Source organism: Microcaecilia unicolor, chromosome 9 (genome assembly GCF_901765095.1).
Source record: "Microcaecilia unicolor chromosome 9, aMicUni1.1, whole genome shotgun sequence".
Taxonomy (NCBI): Eukaryota; Metazoa; Chordata; class Amphibia; order Gymnophiona; family Siphonopidae; genus Microcaecilia; species Microcaecilia unicolor.
This window is the reverse complement of record NC_044039.1, coordinates 88,511,352-88,530,224: the sequence shown is the minus strand read 5'-3', so window position 1 is coordinate 88,530,224 and position 18,873 is coordinate 88,511,352. Positions and strand designations below refer to the sequence as shown.

General features: G+C 41.2%; 1 protein-coding gene across 1 annotated transcript in view; it reads left to right on the top strand.

Annotated features, from left to right (window-relative positions):
- The window catches only part of AVEN (apoptosis and caspase activation inhibitor), a 36,353-nt gene that overhangs the window by 15,412 nt on the left and 2,068 nt on the right, over positions 1-18,873 (top strand). Inside the window, exons 3-5 of the mRNA XM_030214351.1 lie at positions 6,324-6,394; positions 11,938-12,033; positions 15,813-16,140. Coding sequence (XP_030070211.1) covers positions 6,324-6,394; positions 11,938-12,033; positions 15,813-16,140 — 495 coding nt within the window. The remainder of the gene's footprint in view (positions 1-6,323; positions 6,395-11,937; positions 12,034-15,812; positions 16,141-18,873) is intronic.

Sequence of the window (18,873 nt, the reverse complement as noted above, 5' to 3'; positions counted from 1 at the left end):
CTACTTTATGTGTATACCTGACCTTGATTTGTATCTGTCATTTTCAGGGCACAGACCGTAGCAGTCTGCCCAGTACTAGCTCCGCCTCCCACCACCGGCTCTGCCACCCAATCTCAGCTAAGCTTCTGAGGATCCCTTCCTTCAGAACAGGATTCCTTTATGTTTATCCTTCACATTTTTGAATTCTGTTAACGTTTTCATCTCCATCACCTCACGCAGGAGGGCATTCCAAGTATTGTCACCTCAGTACTGGTCCACCGCTCGAGGTGTTGCCTCCTCCTTGCCCTGATCCGGGAATCACCTCCGCACTGCTAGTAATCCTCCTTGCTGGTATTCAAACACAGATCATGCTTCCTCTGCTGAGTTCACTCCCGCCTGAAGTCCGTCAATCAGTTCCAGGACTGGCGGGCTACTGAAAAAGATACTCCTCTTTGGGTAGCCAAAAGAAAACAGTTCCGTCTACTGGGACCCCCTGTGTCCGTTCTCCCCTTCCTCCCCCTTGGTCCTGCGGGACAGTAGTTCTTTCCCTCAGGTGCAGGCCGTCATCTACTTTTAGCAGATCACGCCTGCAAAGTTGTTTTAGGCCAGCAACCAGGTCTATCGGCTCCCTGGCTTCTCTCCAGCCAGGCTCCCAAGTGAACAATGCTTCTATACGGGTCCTGTTCCTGGCACAGGCCCCTTCAGTTCATTTCTCTCCCCCCTATAGAGTTCTAATCCAAAGTTCAGTTCTCAAGTTCAAATGCTATCTTGTTGCAAACTTTCCCGCTGCTGTATGAGTTCCCCTAGGTTCTAGCAGTTCCTTGTCAGCTAAACCTAGAGACCCACCTCCCTCATTTGTCAGCACTCACTCCTGACAACCACCCACACAGGGTTAGCACTCATACAGTCTGTTTTCCAGGACTTACTTTCCTTTGGTCCCCTCCTGGCCCCCGAGCAAAAGCTGAGATATCCATCTCCTCTTGTTCCCCCCCTCCTTCTCCCTCTTGCCAGTCCATATGCTCAGCCCCTCCCTCCCCCAGCAGGTGTTCCTCATTCCCTTCCTCAGACTTCATTTCCCAATCAGCCTCCTCCCCCTTGCTTCTCTGCGAAGGCAAGTCCTCCACCTCCTGTTTCCTGCTCAACTCAGGCTTCTGGGACTTGTAGTTTCCCCTCTCTTCCCCCCCTTTACTTTGCGCGGCCTTCTGGGATCGGTAGTTTCTGTAGTCACCCTCTTTCCCCTCTTCCCCTCTACATGGAAGCAGGGCCCCTTTTCTCCCCTTCCGCTTCTGCTTATCAACCCATTCCTCACAGTATCCACCACTCTCTCTGTGAAAAAATACTTCCTGAACCTAAGTTTACCTTGTGAACTGAGAGTTGCACTGGGCATTTTCAGACTTGGTTTGATTGGTAACTGAGGTTACTTGTGTCCTGCTCTTAATATTTTCCTGATAAGCTATTGACTCCTTTATTCTGTTTCACACCCTTTTTATTCTATCCTATTAACACAACAAAAAAACCCAAAAAACCTGTCCTTTCACTTGCAGAGGGTCTGACCTCTATACATTCTTGATAGCATTTCTTCATATGATGATCTCTCATAGTTTAGAGCTAGAAACTGTCCTCAGCCTATGGAAAATAGTCCATATATGTTCAAAACTAAAAGATTCTAAAGCTGACTCATCTTTGTTGACCAACTATCGTCCAGTAGCTAATCTTCCTTTGTCTCCAAAATTGCAGAATTTTTAGTAGCCAAGCAACTGACTAATTATTGGAACAAACTAATGTCCTACTCCCACATAAGTCTGGGTTAAGGAGTCGTCATAATACAGAGACCGCTTTGCTTGGTCTTACCATTGTGCATTTATACTCATGTTGATAAAACAAACATGTACTTCTGCTATCTTTCGACCTCTCTACAGCATTTAACTTCATAGTCCATCCTTTGCTCCATCATCAACTTCAGGAGGATATTGGATTTTCTGGCAGTACTCTTCAGTGGTTTAAGTCTTTTAACTTTCTGCTAGAACATACATTGACCAATGGAATAATATCTGTTCTTAAATATTCAACTATACTTCTGGAGTACCACAAGGTTCCATTTTAGCACCAATTACATTTAAAATTTTTTGTCACCATTGCCTAGTCTGATCCAGTCTGTGGACTTCACACCATTTGTGTACACAGATGATATTCAACTAATGACTACATTTGATCCTTCAGGCTCTCAAAAGTATTATCTCAATCAATGAAAAGTTAGCAATTAATAGCTAACTAGGTTCTAACACACAAAATGCATCTCAACCTAGATAAATTGAAAGCAATGATTTTTTTTTTTTTTTACAATTCTATCACATTCCATTGCTATTAATGGTGTACCAATTCTTTTTGTTTTTGCACTTAAGATATTGGGTGTTAGCTTAGACACTGAACTGTCCTTTCATTCACATATCAGTCCCTTAATGCAAAAATTCTTTTTCAAACTGATCCGTTCTATCCACCACCTATTTCAATCAGGTGAACTAAGCTATAGCTTTAGTTCTTACACATTTAGATTATTGCAGTGATTTATTCTGTGGTCTCTCGGCGAAAGAAATTCTACATCTTCAACTAATATGAAATACTATGGTTAAAATGATTCACTACACCAAGAAATGTGATCATGTAACCCCACTTTTCCATACGGAGAGGAATACAAACTGGACAATGGAGACAAAACGAAATCAATTAGAACTTTAACAAGAGGATAAAGCTTTGCAAATCCAACAAGGAAAAAAGAGTAATGGGGTAAGGGAAAAGCAAAAACACAAAGTCTTATGTTATTTAGAGCAAACAGACAAACAGGGACCAGGCTCAAATAGGGAGGATTAGACTAAAGTTGTGGAAAGGCCTGAACGGAAAGGTTAGTCTTGAAGACTTTTACATTTCTGAAAAGAGGATTCAGTTCTAACATAAAGTGGAAGCGAGTTCCAGAGTGAGGAGTAATGGCGCTAAAGCAGGAATTCTTAATATAATTAAGATGGATATGACAGAGAGAAGGTACAACTAGAAGGTGTTAATGAGAGGATAGAGGAGATACCGAGGGACATGAGGGTGGGGAGATAAAAAGAAATAAAGGTAAACTTGACTGTGGGATCTGGTGGGTGATGATAGATAAGTACTTAAAAGGGATCCTATATGCTACAGCATGATGTTTCTTTAATTAAAACAAAAGAGAGGCTGGTTGAATTTCCCTAAAAACAGTCTTCCACGCCCCCATACTAAGTTCACCTCCTAAATCTCTCTCCCATTGTACCATGAATTTGTATCAGTAGAATTCTGTACCCCTCAAAAATTTGTAAATAATTGTTGCTTAAATACCCCCAACACCAACCATAAATTTTCTGGGTGTTCAGTGTCATCAAGATCATTATGCAACCACCCTTTTGGTTAACATATAATGCTTGACCTGTAGATATGGAAAGATGTCCTAGAACCTATATGATATTTCTCCCAAAGCTCTTCAAAGATTAAGAAATCCTCAACATCTAGGAGTTGTCTAAATCTTGTTAATCTCATGCGACCCCAATGAGCAAATGAACCCCTAGTTGCCCTCCAAAAAAGTGGGTTCAAATTGGATGGGCGCCAAAGAAGACACCCTATTCTGTAGCCCCAAAGTTGTTCTTACGTGCTCCAAATGTGCAAAAGATGTTTTGTAAAAGGGCTGCTAAGAGATTGAGCATATGCCTTGGGCAACTCCAAAAGCCACAATAAATGCTTTAAGGCAAAATGTGAAAAACTAAGCTGCAGTTTTTGACAGCTATCTTCTCCGCTTATACCTCTCAGTCCATTAATTGACAATACCACCCTGCCATCAAAGTTGACAGGATTTTCGACAGTCGTGGCATTTTCCCTCCCAAATGAATTGCATCAGATTTCTCTGGAGCTTAAACAGATAGATGTTTGTTTGTTTGTTTATTTATGTATTTATTAGGATTTATTTACCGCCTTTTTGAAGGAATTCACTCAAGGTGGTGTACAGCATGAATAAGTCAAACATAAGCAGTAGACAATTACAGCAGTAAAAATATTCCAAAAAACAATACAAATTATGACATAGCATGCTACATTACATTGTCAACACAATACACAGTAAAGCATTTTCCATGGCGGTCCAGTGGACTGGACCCATTACTCCACGCATGCACAGACCCCCCCACCCCCTCCCTGTATCTTTACAACAAGGTGGAGGCAGGAGCAACAGCTCCTCCCTCGGGCACGCCCAGAACAAAATGGCGGTGCACAGGCCCTGCTCAGTGCATTCTGGAATGCACTGGGTGGGGCTAAACACCATAAAAGGAGTTGTTTTTCTTATATGGTGTTTAGCCCCACCCAGTGCATCCTAGAATGCACTGAACAGGGTCTGGGTGCCGCCACTTTGTTCCAGGCAAGCCCGAGGTAAGAGGAGGAAGCTGTTGCTACTGCTTCCACCTTATTGTAAAGGTACATGGAGGTGCAGAGGTCGGGAGGTGGAGTGTATGCACGCGCAGGGGAAGGAGTTAGATCCACTGGTCCCCGTTAGATGTTACGATCGTGAAACCCTTGAGGGTAGTTTGAACAAATCTAGGTAAAGAAGTAGAAACCATGGAAGCCGCAGGATGAACTCTCCCGCGACGCTTCTTAGGCATTGTAGAGGGAAGCGGCTAAGTGTTCTTCTTTCTAGGGTGCCATCCTGTCTCCTCTGCACACTAACTGAGTGCCAATTTTTGAGGGAAATTAAGTAATTTTAGTACCACTCCAGTAGAGCTCTGGATTAAAGCATCCATCCATAGCTGTGACATCACTTCTCCCATATCCACTTTTGATGGCTATGTTATCAGCTTTTCAGCATTCATTGCACAAACTCAGGAGATACTTTCCTTCAGATGACTATAGAATAAGCTGGTGAAGATAAATTAAGACCCAATTAATTGGTGTCTGTGGCAAAGATCAGGTATATGGAGGGTTGGGCAGGTCTTGAGAGGTACAAGTTAAACGTTTTTTTGAAAGTAACAGGAATTTGAACTTCGTGAGGTATTTTTTTCAATAGCGTCAGTTGTTGCAGTGCCTGTCCTCCTACTACCGTAGAATTGAGGAAAGATGGGATGATGCCTGGTCTGTGAGTGATATTTGTTGCAAGCTACTATCGGGTAAAGGTGCAGTCCCAAATATAAAATTTTAACAGGGTGAGGAAAGGTCAAAAATATTGGACACGCAAAAGGTTTAGGAAAGTGATGCTTTTGGAAACTAACCGCTGCTCAATGAGCTACTTTCTGGACAAAGACTATTAGATGTATCTGATTGGTCTTCCTGACTCAGACATTATACCATACTTCTAGCATATAAAGCTATTTGGACACCTATTAAGGTAGCCAAAGTCATAAAGGATTGTCAAGGCCACTGTTGGTCCTGTCAAACTTGGAGCTGTCACTCTTCCCCATATGCTATATGTCCTCATTTAAAAATCCTTTTGGGAGGAGATATAGTGTGGGATTCAGTCAGTCTTTTAAATAATTGAGTCCTTGACGTATCGCTTAATTGCTTGATGAGTTTTGGGCTTGGACTGTTTCTTCTTTTAAACAGATTCAAAGCTGTTTAATATTTCAATAGCGATTGCAGAAAGGTCAATCCATCAGTAAACAGGATATCCTCACTGAAATTTGGCTATGTATTACTGTATTGTATAGAACAGGGTAAAAAAATGAGCACAAAATACAGCCTTTATTAGTGCTATTTCTACCAGCTACAATAATTTTTGAAGCTGTTTTAATGATACTTAGTTTGTATTTCATGATATTTATATCTACATATGGGAAGCTTTCAAATAAATTAAAACGCTGTCAAATAAGTATAAGTAAGCCTCATACCGTCTCCTGTTCTCAGTCTAACTTCCTTGGCTGTAGTCACAGGAGAGGGAAGTGATAATGTGGAAGAAGATTTTGTGCTGTAGAAGTGATGGTGGGGGACAAGAAAAATGAACCCCTTCCAAAAAATGCCCCAGTATATTTCTATGGGAAAGTAGCTACGCTATACATATACTGACTCACTGCAATGTGATGATTAAGGAATTGCACTTTTAAAACTGTTTTCCCCTCTCATCTCTCCTGATCACAGACACACAAATATTTATCAAGACACAAACACTCATACAGATGTAAACAAACCGTTCCCCCTATGAACACACACATTTACATGCAGAAGGGTTGTAAAGAATTCCGTGAGTCATGCTATGCTTCCTCCACTTGTTTGAAACTATTTAATTTGTTAGGGAGTCAAAAGCCTTGCTGAAATAACAAATACTAAAGATGATGATTTCCTTTGAATTGCAGGTGATTCCTTTGCTCAGTTTCGACTGGCTGAGGAGAAGGAGTGGGAAGCAGAGTATTCATCTAATAAACAGGTAATGTAAAACTCTGCAAATGTCTGCCCTCAGTGATTTGTGGTTTTAACCTTCTTGGTTAAATTTGCGTAATATGTGATGATGGTTGTATAATGTATTCAACATGTCTTGAAGTTCTTCACTCACCCATTTGCATAAAGGAGATGCTGCACTTTATATATTGGATCGCAAGAGAGCTGTGCCTTCTACTTGGAGCAGTCTAAAGCCAGGAAGTCCATCCACCTTTCTGTTTGATTTGATCCTATCAGGATGGGTTCCACAATGAAAAAGAATGCAGTCTTTGATTGAGTAGCAGTTAGACCTGCCAAGGCGTAACATTAGAATAGCACTTAAAGATGCATGACCTCAGGGCCGTGGCTACATAAGGGGTCAGTCTAATCTTTTGTTCCATTAAAGTTCAGTTCATACATTTCACTAGTCACTGGTGATTCTCTGGAAACTGTAACAAAAATGGTAAAAAATAATTCTGAATATTAACCTATCTAGTTGTCCTTATTAAATGTCTAAAGAATGTACGACATTATTTAATTTTAATATAATGCTAAGACTGAAGAGCCTGTAGACATGTGAAACATTATCTTTTAAAATAATTTTTTAGCAAAATTAACATCTTAACCATAACGTTCAATTCATATTCCTCACCGATGATATTAAGTGATTTCTCCAGGAAACAGTTCCTCGGCATTTTGAACTAAAACCCAGTCTCCAATCACTTTAGTTTCACTAGTACTCTGGACAGTGGGAAATAAATGGAAGTGGTCAGCTAAAGAGGACAAGCTGTGGTACATGTCGGAGAATGTTGTGAAAAAGGTACCGCCTTCCGGATGCAGCTGGTTTGCTTGTGCAGTTTGTGTTCTACAGTGAACTGCATGCTTGACATTGCAGCTTGTGATGTATGAGACAGATATTTCATGTGGTACAACTATACTTACAATTGAATTTTTAAATTTGTGTTTTGGTAGCTGTTCAATAGGCTGTCTTTTTTTTTTTTTTTTTTATTAGTTTCCGTTATTAGAGACAGGAGAGAAATGGCTTGCACGGGACATTCCCAAGTGTAGTAAAATTTGTTGTGCTGCATCTCATATTAAGGATTGAACAGTGTTCTATTGTATCAACATTTTAATTGAGCCTAATCTGTTATGCAATATGACATACAAAAGTTGCACTTTGACTGTGACAGGATGTTTAATTTGTTGTGAATTTTGCTAAAAAAATTATTCAAAAATGTTAACCATGAAAAAGATAGTTTTACATATCAACAGGCTTTTCAGTCTTAGCATTATATTATATTTAAATAATGTCCTACATTCTTTAGACATCCTATTTTAATAAAAGGAGAACTAGATATGTTAATATTCAGAATTATTTTGTAGCATTTTGTTTTCAGTTTCCAGAGAAACCGTTCTATGAAGCTTTATGTAGCCATTCATTAGCTGACATTTTTATGGTTTTTCCAGAACAACTCCTTCTTCTTTTTCAAGAACCGAAAAGTAGTTGACAAGAGCATCACTTTGTCTTTTTATGTCAGATATTGTTGATATTCCTACACAATATTCTTCCAATTTGTTTCCCCAACACTCCCTTATTTAACTCCACAATGTCCGTTTTGTCTTTTAATGACAGAACAACCTTTTCCACTTTGACGGCATTTTAATGTTAAAAAGAAACACAGAACTGTACTGTAGAAACGTTTCCACGTGGGAGTTGGGGGAGAAAACAAAAGGGTAGAGCTTTCCACTGCTGCATCCCTGCTCTCATTGACGTCATTTCCTGAGGGAAGCCTGCAAGGGCAGTGCAGGCCGTGAGGATTAATTGCTGGGAGCCTCTGAGGTTCATCAGAGAGGATTCAGAAAGGGTGCGGATGCTGGGCCACTTGCAGAGGAGAGGGAGATCGAGAAGTGAGGCGCTGCTGCTGGGTGGGTCTGTGCCCACCCGTAGCTGTGCCACTGCAGTACAGGTACTGTACTGTGTTGTAACTACCCAATTTTCATCACATCATCTTCATAACTTTGTTAAAAACCTGTTTCCAGAATACAGTATAGTGTATATTTTTTTGTTTTGAATTTAAATACAATAAATTGCAGCATTCCACTGTATACTTTCTTGAGGTGGCTTGCAAAGCTGAAGTGTAAAGTTCAGGTCACATATTTGTATATTATTATTACTTAACTACAATCTCTAGAGCCCAGCTTCCTCCTCAATAGGACCCATTTTTGTGGTTTTGAGTTGCCTTTCCTGTTTTCTGGTTACATAGTAGATGACGGCAGAAAAAGACCTGCATGGTCCATCCAGTCTGCCCAACAAGATAACTCATATTTGCTGCTTTTTGTGTATACCCTACTTTGATTTGTACCTGTGCTCTTCAGGGCATAGACCATATAAGTCTGCCCAGCACTATCCCCGCCTCCCAACCACCAGCCCCTCCTCCCAACCACCAGCTCTGGCACAGACCGTATAAGTCTGCCCAGCACTATTCCTGCCTCCCAACCACCAGTCCCGCTTCCCACCACCGGCTCTGGCACAGACCGTATAAGTCTGCCCAGCACTATCCCCGCCTCCCGATCTTGACTAAGCTCCTGAGGATCCATTCATTCGGCACAGGATTCCTTTATGCTTATCCCACGCATGTTTGAATTCCGTTACCGTTTTCATTTCCACCACCAAAAATGGTTCTTATAAAAAAAAAAAAAAGTATGGTGGCCCAGCTGAAATATTTCTACCATTCGTGTATTTTCTATTTTTTTTTCTTTCTGTTTAAAAACAATCCTGAGCTAGGGTAGTGCTGGGTATGTTCGACTTCTGATTTGCTTGTCTCCATAGAAATTGAAGTTGCTTATCTGTTGGTGTTCTATGAAGACAGCAAGTCACCAGCAAACATTCAGAGTTAATCTCTCTTTTTGTAACCTTGATCAATGGAAACCGAGTTAGCTGAGGATGCTACCATATAGGAAGTACTAATCTTTTTCAGTAAAGACTTCTGTTCTTGGTACTCTTGAAGGATGTTCTGTACAGGACGGATGTAGTAACCGTCCATTTGTGTGACTGGTGATCTATCTATGGAAGACACTTGTTATAAGCAAGCAACTTTGCAATTTAACGCAGATTTGAGCATTTTAATTATACTATGAGAAATCTGTTAAAATGTTGCAGCTTAATTGAAGAGACCGTGTGTGTATAACTTTTGCTGGAATGCTGACAGATCATGAACTTCCACTAAAGCCAAGAGAGTCCTTATTCTTTCCAATCTAAGAGAAGGTGGAAGGAATTAATAAAAGAGGTTGAGAATGTCTGGATGCAAAGTAACTCTCTGAAATTTAATGTTTTGAAAGACAGCAATTTTTCAAACCCTTGGTGGTGTGCCCCAGGGTTCCCCTGTTTCTCCTTTATTGTATAACATTTATATGAGCACTCAGATTTCTTTGGAACCTGGGGAACAACTAATGCCGTATTCTGATGAAATTTTTCTTTTAATTTCAGTTAGGCAGAATTCTATCCAGCTTATAATCGAAAGACAAAAACGCCTATATTGCGACCTAAATCGGGAGATAGGTGTTTATCTCCCAAAAACGAAAGCTGAACTTGGATGTTTTCAACTGCACTCCATCGCGGAAGCGTACAAAGTTGACGGGGGCGTGTTGGAGGCGTGGTGAAGGCGGGACTGGGGCGTGGTTATCACCCGAACAGAGATGGGCGCCTTTCGCCGATAATGGAAAAAAAGTATGCGTTTGTAGCTAGAATTTAGGGCACTTTTCCTGGACCCTGTTTTTTCACGAATAAGGCCCCAAAAAGTGCCCTAAATGACCAGAGGGAATCGGGGATGACCTCCCCTGACTCCCCCAGTGGTCACTAACCCCCTCCCACCACAAAAAATGATGTTTCACAACTTTTTATTTTCACCCTCAAATGTCATACCCACCTCCCTGGCAGTAGTATGCAGGTCCCTGGAGCAGTTGTTAGGGGGTGCAGTGGACTTCAGGCAGGTGGACCCAGGCCCATCCCCCCCCTACCTGTTACAATTGTGCTGCTTAATGCTTAGTCGTCCAACCCCCCCAAACCCACTGTACCCACATGTAGGTGCCCCCCTTCACCCCTTAGGGCTATAGTAATGGTGTAGACTTGTGGGCAGTGGGTTTTTAGGGGGATTTGGGGGGCTCAACACACAAGGGAAGGGTGCTATGCACCAATAGTCTTGAAGGTCTGTTTAATTTTTCGGACGATGCTAAAGATGCATTGTTTTCTCATCATCATTGCTAGTACTGTCTTTGTAGTTTTTGCCTTTTGATGATATTTGTTTTTGTAATTTGTGATGAATGTTTAGCTGTTTTTTTTTTTTTTTAATTGTTACCTTGCCTTGAATCTCTTATGGGAGAATTTGACGGGTTATAAATACCTTACACCAGCGTTTCCCAAACTGTGGAACGCAGCGACTTCTCTGGGGTGTTGCGACAAATCCTAACCTCCCTCCCGCCCGACCCACCACTGCAAACAGTAGCGCAGCAGCGGCAGAAAAACAATAACAAAAAAAGCAAGCACAGGACTGCAGCAGCCTTCAAGCATGTGCTGTCAGTTCTGCTGGTCCTCGGCCCCCGGAGCTGGAAGTTGACATCAGCAGGGGCAGAGCCGATAGCGCATGCCTGAAGGCTGCTGCGGCCCCGCACTTGTGTTTTGTTTTGTTTTTCTGTCACGTCCAATGGGGACAGGGAGTAGACAACATTCGGGACTCAGAGGCAACTGCTAAGGAGGTCGAATGAAAACAGGAGACGGGATGAAGTAAAAAAATTGAAGCCAATAGGTCAGTAGTTTCCATTCCCATTCGTATTCAGTGTATTATTTGGATGGGTTGGTTATAGGGACACCCTAGCACTGATATATTTGTGCAGATAAAAAGATGGAGACCTGTGTAGCGGGAGGGGAGGGGGGGCAGCGGGGAGCAGAGACCTGTATGGCTGGGGGGGGGGGGACGGATACCTTTGTGGCTGGGGGGGCGGAGGTTGGGGTGCCACGAAAAATTGCTTGGACACGAAGGGTGCTGTGAACTGAAAATGTTTGGGAACCACTGCCTTATAACATAACAACAGAATGGGATGAAACCTGGCATGTGGGGGGGAAAAAAAACAGTAAAGAGGCTCGTCGAGTTTAAAAACTGGCCAGATCAAACCAGGGATTATGGAGAAATAATCTCCCCCTCCCCAAAATGACCCAGGTCACTTTTTTGGGAGGAGTCAAATGTCTGTAGCATAGAGACTTACATAGAGTGGCATAGGAATTGGAGAGTTTTGCTTTTCAAACTGCCTCTCCCTGTTCTAAGGTACCCCCCCCCCCCCCTAACTGCGATTGCTCCGCCTCCCAAGAAAAACTACCCTCCGGAACTGCCCGCTCCCCCCAAAAGCTACCACAAAATGCCCGCTTCCAATAGCTACTGCCCATATTTTCCATACCAACCTGCAAATTGCTATGCACCTAGATGCAGAGAAATTAGAAATGAGCCATGCTTTGCTTGCTTTCCCCATGTGTTTTTTGATTTATACTGTGCTGTATTTCAGATCTCTGGTCTTCAGGTGGACTGTCAGTCCTTGGTCCAGGCTTTGCAGGATCTCCCACTATACCTCAGAGTGAACGTAGAGGCCCAGCTGGTGCAGGTACAGTTTTTTACATCATGTGAAATTAATTCATTCATTAAATATCACATTGATAAGAATAAATGTTTTTACTTATGAATCTCTGTGACTTTTTTTTCCAGCCCTGGGTTCCTGACTTCTTGTCATTGCTGACATTCCTTATGTGGCCTGTTCCATTTCTTTGAATTTCCACAGCTGCCTGATTTTTGTTCTCCTCAGTAATCTCTTCTCACTGGGGGCATGCCATCTGGCATGGGTAACACTCCTTCCCATTGGGAGAGGCCGTGTACATTAACTTGTTTTTTAATGAGAGCTGTCATGTCGCATAATTACTCCCCTTCTCCAAGGTTATGACAATAGACAATGTGTTGTTAATTTGCCTCCCTCCTGAGAGTGTGGTATCAACAGCTCTGTTCGTTGCTGGGATATTGTGTGTGCCATCAATTAGCTCATTAACCTGCTGACACACACAGTGATACTAGTAGCCGATTTCACTACAGAGCCATGCCGTGTGACATCAGTTGCTGTCCTGCATGCAGGTACATATCATGTGATCTGAATGATGCCCTTGCTTGCTGGTTCGTATCAGTTGACAGTAATTTCCCTCTCTAATGAAAAATATGTAACATTAGGAATTCCCTGAATTGTTGGGGGATTTCTGTGTGACAGTAAATTCCAGTAATGCTGGACGCACCATGTGACATCAGTAACTCCTTGCATTGTTGTCTTGGGATTCCCTTTATGTGCTTTGTAGAAGGTAAAAGACTGCTGTCATTGAAATGTTACAGTGACTGATTGCTAAGCTTTCAAAATTAGAGAAAAGCCTTAGTGAATCCAACCCTTAATTTGCCATGTAAACCCACTCGTGTGTCTTCAATATATGGACCAGGTTCCGAGTCAACTCTGGGTTCATTCTTGGTGGAGGAACATGGGAAGATGTTTTGTTTACATATCCTTTGGGACAATCATCAATGAAAGACCACTCTTTGCATCACATCTTACGTCCTAACAAACAAGAAGTTTTACTGAAACAAACCTTGCTCTTTGGTGACAACTTAACGCAATACATTGTCTGGGTGATGAATCCATATTTCAGACAGATAAAACAGAATTCCTAATGCTCTGTAATAAAATATAATTGGTATAAATTGGGTTAGACTCACACTTGAACTATTACCCCTTATCTGTGGAGTTTACATAACTAGGCCGCACGACCTTTTAGTGGCAGCTCTGCAGCCAGTAATGTCTCTGGTTCCTTGATGGTGGCTGGAATGCGTCTCCTTACTGGCTCCCATTGACTTGTATTATCAGAGAGCACAGATGCCAGAATAAGCAGATGTGTCCAATCAAAATAACTAAACTCTAGAGGAAAGAATCACTATATTAAAGCAAGAGAATCCCACATAGTTGCTCAACATTAGATTACCTATTATATAGTGTCAAAAATGCCTTAATAATTAGATGATAATGTTGTTGTCAGATATAATTTATAATCATTGCACTCTTAGAGGCCCTTTTACTAAGCTGCGCTAAAAAGTGGGCTGCGCTGTTTTTAGCGCTTGGGCTTCCTGTGCGCTGAGGCCACTTTTAGCACAACAGTAAAATGTCCGCAGTTTTTTTTCTATTAATACCCAAGCACTAATTTCCCAATTAGCGCATCTCCATTAGCGTGGGAGCCCTTACTGCCACCTATTTACTAGGCGGTAAGGGCTCCCGCGCTAATTGGGCAGCATTTGGCAATTTATTCTGTGCTGCTTGATTAGTGCAGGGCATGCGGTAGTGTCTTTTAGTTTGCAGTAAGCATGCATTATTGCTTATCGCTGCTTAGTAAAAGGACCCCTTAATGTTTTTTGCATTTTAACATAATGTACATTGAAGCATTGAAATAAACATTTGCAACTATGTCATTCAGTCCAAAAACACTTTAACACACACAAAAATGTGTTTCTGCTTATCTTCTTTGGTCCCGACATAGACCGTGTTTTGCATGTTTAGGAACCCAAGACACTTTCTATTTGAATGCTTCAATGTATGTTATGTTAAAATGCTAAAAACATTGTGTGCAATGATTATAAATTACATTTGGACATACAGAGGACTTTATGGATCTGTGGTGGTCCTTCTTATATTATGAGCACATTACAACAACATCATTATCTAATTATTAAGGCATTTTTGACACTATATAATAGGTATTATAATTGTTCAGCAACTCTGGTATTGCCTTGCTTTATTTTAGAATAAGCAGAGGGTAAGATATGCAGAAAATTACAACGTTAAGTGAAGTGTTTAACTGCAGGCAGGCAATCAAAGAAGACAGCTCAGAGTTCATATGCCCTTTAGTGTTCTAGCCAAATGCCTGTAGGAATAAGAAAATGGCCAAATGCCAATGTAGCAAAGAAGCAATACAACTTATCATGCCAAAGGGAGACTGCATAAGAATGGTAAAAGAGAGCAAACTCGGTCTGTTGTCCCTGCAAAGTCAATTAGTAAGTTTCAGCATCAGTATTGTTATCAAAACTTTTTAAAACAGTCTTTGTGATTGGTTCGATCAGCTCCAGTGCCACCAACCAAGTAGGTATTTTCCACATGGACTTCAGATGTGACTGAAATATTCATAAAGTCTCTAAGCTAGCTGAAACAACATAAACAATGTCCCCCTTCAAAGATTTCTTAGTTTCCTACAAACTGAAATGTCCAGCTAGATTCAGCTGGTTTGAAAGTGAAATAAGTAGAGTCCTTGGTCTTCTGCACACATAAACAGCCTAATGCAACTGCAGTGTAACAGTCCATGGTTCAGCAGAGAATCTATATTGTGGTTTAGACCTCAGATGCAGACAAAATGGCTCTCCGGCCTAAGCCTTCTAGACAGAATTCCAGGTTAGGTTCTGCAATGCACATAAAATAGTGTCCAGGCCATGTCCCCCAATGCCAACAAAACTATTTGACAAAAAAACCCCTCCTCCTCCCAGTAAGGTTTGGTGCAACATACCGCTGATAAGGAATCCATTTTCAGAAATAAATATTAAAGCTTGATTTTCTCCAGGAGACAAACAAAAGGAATGTGTTATGTTCTCTAAAGAACACAAACAAAAAGAGGGTGGGGAAGATATACTCCTAAAAAACAGAAAAATGGAAAGAAAACTATAATATCCTCTCCAATTAGGCAGGAGACCTTTTCAAGTTGCCAACAGCAAAATCCAGTGCAGTGCCTGAAGGAGAGAAAAAGAATATAGCTTCTTCTGTATAAATTGTATTATGGCTGTATTTCAATAACAAGTATATTCTTGTTAAAATGTTTAAAACTTAATAAACAAATTGAAAGTTAAAAAAAAAAAAAGAATATAGCTTCTCCTAGCATTAAAAAAAAATCTTATATAATTTTTTTTACAGTTTGCAAATGTCACACCAAAGCTCTTGATATATACTTTAAACTTGCAAATGTTACAGTGGAACTACTGCCTTTAACTTTTACCTAGAAATATTACAATGAAAGTTTTCCTGCTTTACTTATAAATGGTTTTCTTATACCCCTTGTTGTCTCTTTGTGCCTGTAAGTCTTTTTGTGTTCCTCTGTGCCTGTCTCTTACTGTTTGTGTGTTTGCATGTCTCTCTCGCCCTTACTTCTGTCTACTTTCTCATTACTACTACTAATTATTGCTTTATTTCTCTCTGATTTTTTTTATGGCCAATCCTTTGTGCTTGCATATTTTGGTGTCTGTAAGAACATTCAGTGATCTCGTTTATGGGGAAGATTGGAAAAGGTTTACAAAAGAAGATTGTGTTTGTTTCATCCTTAGGCAGAAATACCTTCTGAGATGCCCGAGTTGAAAATCAGAACCAAGATGGAGCAGATGAGTTTGGCCACAGGGCTCCAAAGCTCACTTCCCAGGGCAGGTCAGACCAGTGATGTCCTTGCCCACTCTGCATCTTCTTCTGTGGATGACTATGGGAGAAGCCAAGTCCCACAGAAAGCATCTTGTCATCGTCAACAGCAAGCTGAGTGCTTGGACCCAGAGGTGGATTTTCTTCTAAGCTTGGAGACTTCTGCTCTTGACAAAACCAGTTTCCAATCAAAATCAGTGACACATGACCCAGAAAGTCTAAAGCAAGATCTCAGTGAACCTGGTACAAGTTTTACTCTTTAGTTTTTTTTTATTCAGTTTATAGCATGTGCGCTGTTACTTTCTCTTTGCTTCTCTCCCTTGTTCTGCCTCATGATTTCTTTCAAAGTGTCGTTTTTTCCTTCTCTCAATAATGTATAAGTGTTGCTATGGGGTGGCAAATGCCACCCCCCCCCCCCCCAAAATTGGCTTGCTACCTCAGTTTCAGCATATGCTTAGTTTTAGGGGGGAAAGGAGCAGAACAGGGTAGCTCATTTCTGGCAGCATCAGCAAGGAAGGGAGGTTACTTCTGTCTGGCCTTGGAAGCCTTTTTTCTGCTGCATACCAGCTATGCTGAAACAGCAAGTTGAGTCAGAGGAGGCAAGCCATGGCAGAGTGAAGGTTTCTGGGGCCAGCTGTAGGAAGCTGGCCTTCATCACAAATAGTGCTGGTTCCTCACGGAAAGGTTGGAGGACTGCTAGGGGGAGAGAGAGAGATGCCATATTGCATGGGGTGGGGAGCGGGGGCATAGAAGACCCTTGTGCCTTATATTGCTAATTTAAATGTGGGGATGGAAGGGGAGAGATGGGCGTACAATAAAGGAGCTATGACGTCTTGTCCAGCGAATTGAATTTTAACAACCTCAAGTAAAATAAGGAGCCCATGAAAACCCATTTTGGTAACATTTTCATTGGATTTATGGTATCCTCCATCATATCAATTAAATCAGGATAGAGCTTCTGATATCCGACAGCCATGCCACAGGGAAGTAATTTAGTTTGGGACGATTCCCTGGACACAGTATGCTGTAAGTCCTGCTCATATGGAGGAGGGCATGATGGATTTGGTGGGCAGTGGTGGTGGAAATTTAGTGTCGTCTGGTAAATTTTGGGATGCTAATTGTTTTTCATCCACCAAGATCAATTTATTAATAGCTTGTAAATGTTTCAGTCGGGATTTTCCCTTATTCTGTTTCTCATTATAAGCAATTGTTGCAATAGGGAACCCTCAAATGAGCCATTTGGTGGCCAGCAAAAATTATACCATTTTTTATTTAATTTAGTAAGTTCTTTTTTCTCGAAAGGAAAATATTTAATTATTGTCTCGAGGCATAACCATTATGTGTATAATAAAAAGTCCAGTATTTTATAGTTCAACATTTTTATTGGTGACAAAATGTAAAACACATGTCCAACATTGTGCGTTTACATATTCAGCTAAACATGTACATCTTCAAAACTGAATGATACAATCTGTCATCCAACTTTTCATATTTTCTCCCTGCCCCACCCCTCTATTCCATATCTTCAATATTTTATTGGGAATAATACATGCCCAGATATCTGCTGGTATAAGGAACTCTGCTCCAATCTTAACATGCACTCCTTGCAAACAAACGGAACTAGGCTGTCATCAAACTTTTTATCTTATACCTCTTCCCCTCCATTGTTATGCAATAATAAGTTTTAATGGCTCCTCCCATGAAACTTGACTCCCAACATAGTATAATTCCCAAGTTCAGACTTTGTTACCAGTTATTTATGATTCCTCTCCCCCCCCCTTCCCCCCTCCTATTTGCATTGCCTTCAACCAAGGGAGTTCCCTCCTCCCCTCCTCACTCCACCTCTCCCCCTTCCTCTCGCTCCACAAAAGACTCCTCCTCTGTGGACGGTGTTACTTTCTTCTTCTTATCGCATATCCAAAAGTCCAGTATTTTAAAACACCTATTCTAACAATCAAGACTTAGGACCTACTAGGACTTGTTTTCTGAACCCGGAATTTTACTCACAACTAAAGGCTGATCAGACCCTAGGAGCTACCAGAGGTTTCTGCTGTTTTAAAACACCTAGTCAGACAATAGTGACATAGGACCTAGCATTAAAAAAAAAAAAAAGATGTCACTTACCAATCTTCGTCCTTGCCAGGACCGTCTGTGGTGTCGGGAATCCTGCAGCTGAAACAAGACCCTTGTTTCTTTTCACAAATGTACCTGGAAATCTCTGGACTGAACCAGGATACTGTTTCTTCTCAATGTGTCTGGAAATCTCCGGACTGAACAGGACCCTATCCCCTCTATCGACGTCGGGGTTACCAATGTTTTTAGGCCCCTTGTACCCCTCCCAAATTAGCATATACCAGCCATCAACAACTTGGGGGGGATAAAAGAAACCAGGGCTACGTGCATATGAGAGAGTCAATTGTTTATTTACTAACCAAATACAGCTACAATTATAGTTTCTCATGAGAGATCAGTACGGTTACATAAAAAGATGTTCACTGTGACTGCGTCTCTGAAGACGGCAGCTTATATTGTTTGTTTCAGACAATGATTTACATGACTTTTTCTGCAAATTATCCTTCTCATAGTACAGCGCTGCTTAACCCTAGTAGTGTTTTAGAAATGTTAAGTAGTAGTAGTAGTCATAGATTATTATCTGGTTCTCACCATCTGCTTTATTAAACCTGTTAAACCACATTCTTCCTTTTGTTTACACTAGTTTCTTTCCCAAGCCTGCTTGCCCGTAAGGGTATCATAATAGATCATAAATTCCATAGTGCATGACAGTGCTTATAATTCTACACTAGAGTAGTGCCACAACACTGCAACCTGTGGGTACACATGTTCCCCTATCTGGGGTTGACTATTCAAAAGCACATCACAGGGAGTTGTAACCATCTTGATGCTGGAATTACTAGGTTTTGTTGTCAGTAACCCCAAATCTTATTTGAGTCTACCAATTCATTTGGAATTTATAGG